The sequence below is a fragment of the Limulus polyphemus genome, unplaced genomic scaffold (assembly GCF_000517525.1).
Source record: "Limulus polyphemus unplaced genomic scaffold, Limulus_polyphemus-2.1.2 Scaffold1723, whole genome shotgun sequence".
Classification (NCBI taxonomy): domain Eukaryota; kingdom Metazoa; phylum Arthropoda; class Merostomata; order Xiphosura; family Limulidae; genus Limulus; species Limulus polyphemus.
Genome location: NW_013667333.1, coordinates 231,447 through 232,538, shown reverse-complemented (window position 1 = coordinate 232,538; position 1,092 = coordinate 231,447). Strand labels below are relative to the sequence as shown.

Here is a 1,092-nt window from a genome sequence, read left to right as displayed (position 1 = left end):
GGATTCGAACTCACGAGTTTGCGAGTCGAGTGCCTTAACCACCAGATGGCGAGAGAAAAGCCAGAGTGGAACAGACATTAATAAACACTCTTTCGGCGTTGTTAAACGAAATACGTAGTATCTTTAAATTCGAACTCACGAGTTTGCGAGTCGAGTGCCTTAACTACCAGATGGCGAGAGAAAAGCCAGAGTGGAACAGCCATTAATAAACACTCTTTCGGCGTTGTTAAACGAAATACGTTGGTTAACTTTTTAAAACCAAACCTAAGATTCTGTCTCTTCCTTGTTTACGCTTGGTGCAGAGGTGTGCGTAGCGCCGATATGTTTCTAGGAGTGACTGGTGGATCGACGCTACGTTTGAAAATTCCTAGCGATTGTAGGTAGCGTTACTCCATTACTAGCACTTGTAGGTAGTGTTACTCCATTGCTAGCACTTGTAGGTAGTGTTACTCCATTGCTAGCGATTGTAGGTAGTGTTACTCCATTGCTAGCGATTGTAGGTAGCGTTACTCCATTACTAGCAATTGTAGGTAGTGTTGCTCCATTACTAGCAATTGTAGGTAGTGTTACTCCATTGCTAGCAATTGTAGGTAGCGTTGCTCCATTACTAGCGATTGTAGGTAGCGTTGCTCCATTACTAGCGATTGTAGGTAGCGTTGCTCCATTACTAGCGATTGTAGGTAGCGTTGCTCCATTACTAGCGATTGTAGGTAGCGTTGCTCCATTACTAGCGATTGTAGGTAGCGTTGCTCCATTACTAGCAACTGTAGGTAGCGTTGCTTCATTACTAGCGATTGTAGGTAGTGTTGCTCCATTACTAGCGATTGTAGATAGTGTTGCTCCATTACTAGCGATTGTAGGTAGCGTTGCTCCATTCCTAGCGATTGTAGGTAGCGTTGCTCCATTGCTAGCGATTGTAGGTAGCGTTGCTCCATTGCTAGCGATTTTAGGTAGTGTTGCTCCATTACTAGCGATTGTAGGTAGCGTTACTCCATTACTAGCGATTGTAGGTAGCGTTGCTCCATTACTAGCGATTGTAGGTAGCGTTGCTCCATTACTAGCGATTGTAGGTAGCGTTGCTCCATTACTAGC

At 44.5% G+C, this 1,092-nt stretch overlaps 1 protein-coding gene across 1 annotated transcript in view; it reads left to right on the top strand.

Annotated features, from left to right (window-relative positions):
* Window positions 1-431: 431 nt before the first annotated feature.
* The window catches only part of LOC106464705, a gene marked incomplete at its 5' end in the record, with an annotated part of 1,855 nt that continues 1,194 nt past the window's right edge, over window positions 432-1,092 (top strand). Inside the window, one exon of the mRNA XM_013924860.1 lies at window positions 432-1,070. Within this exon, the coding sequence (XP_013780314.1) occupies window positions 432-1,070 (639 nt within the window). The remainder of the gene's footprint in view (window positions 1,071-1,092) is intronic.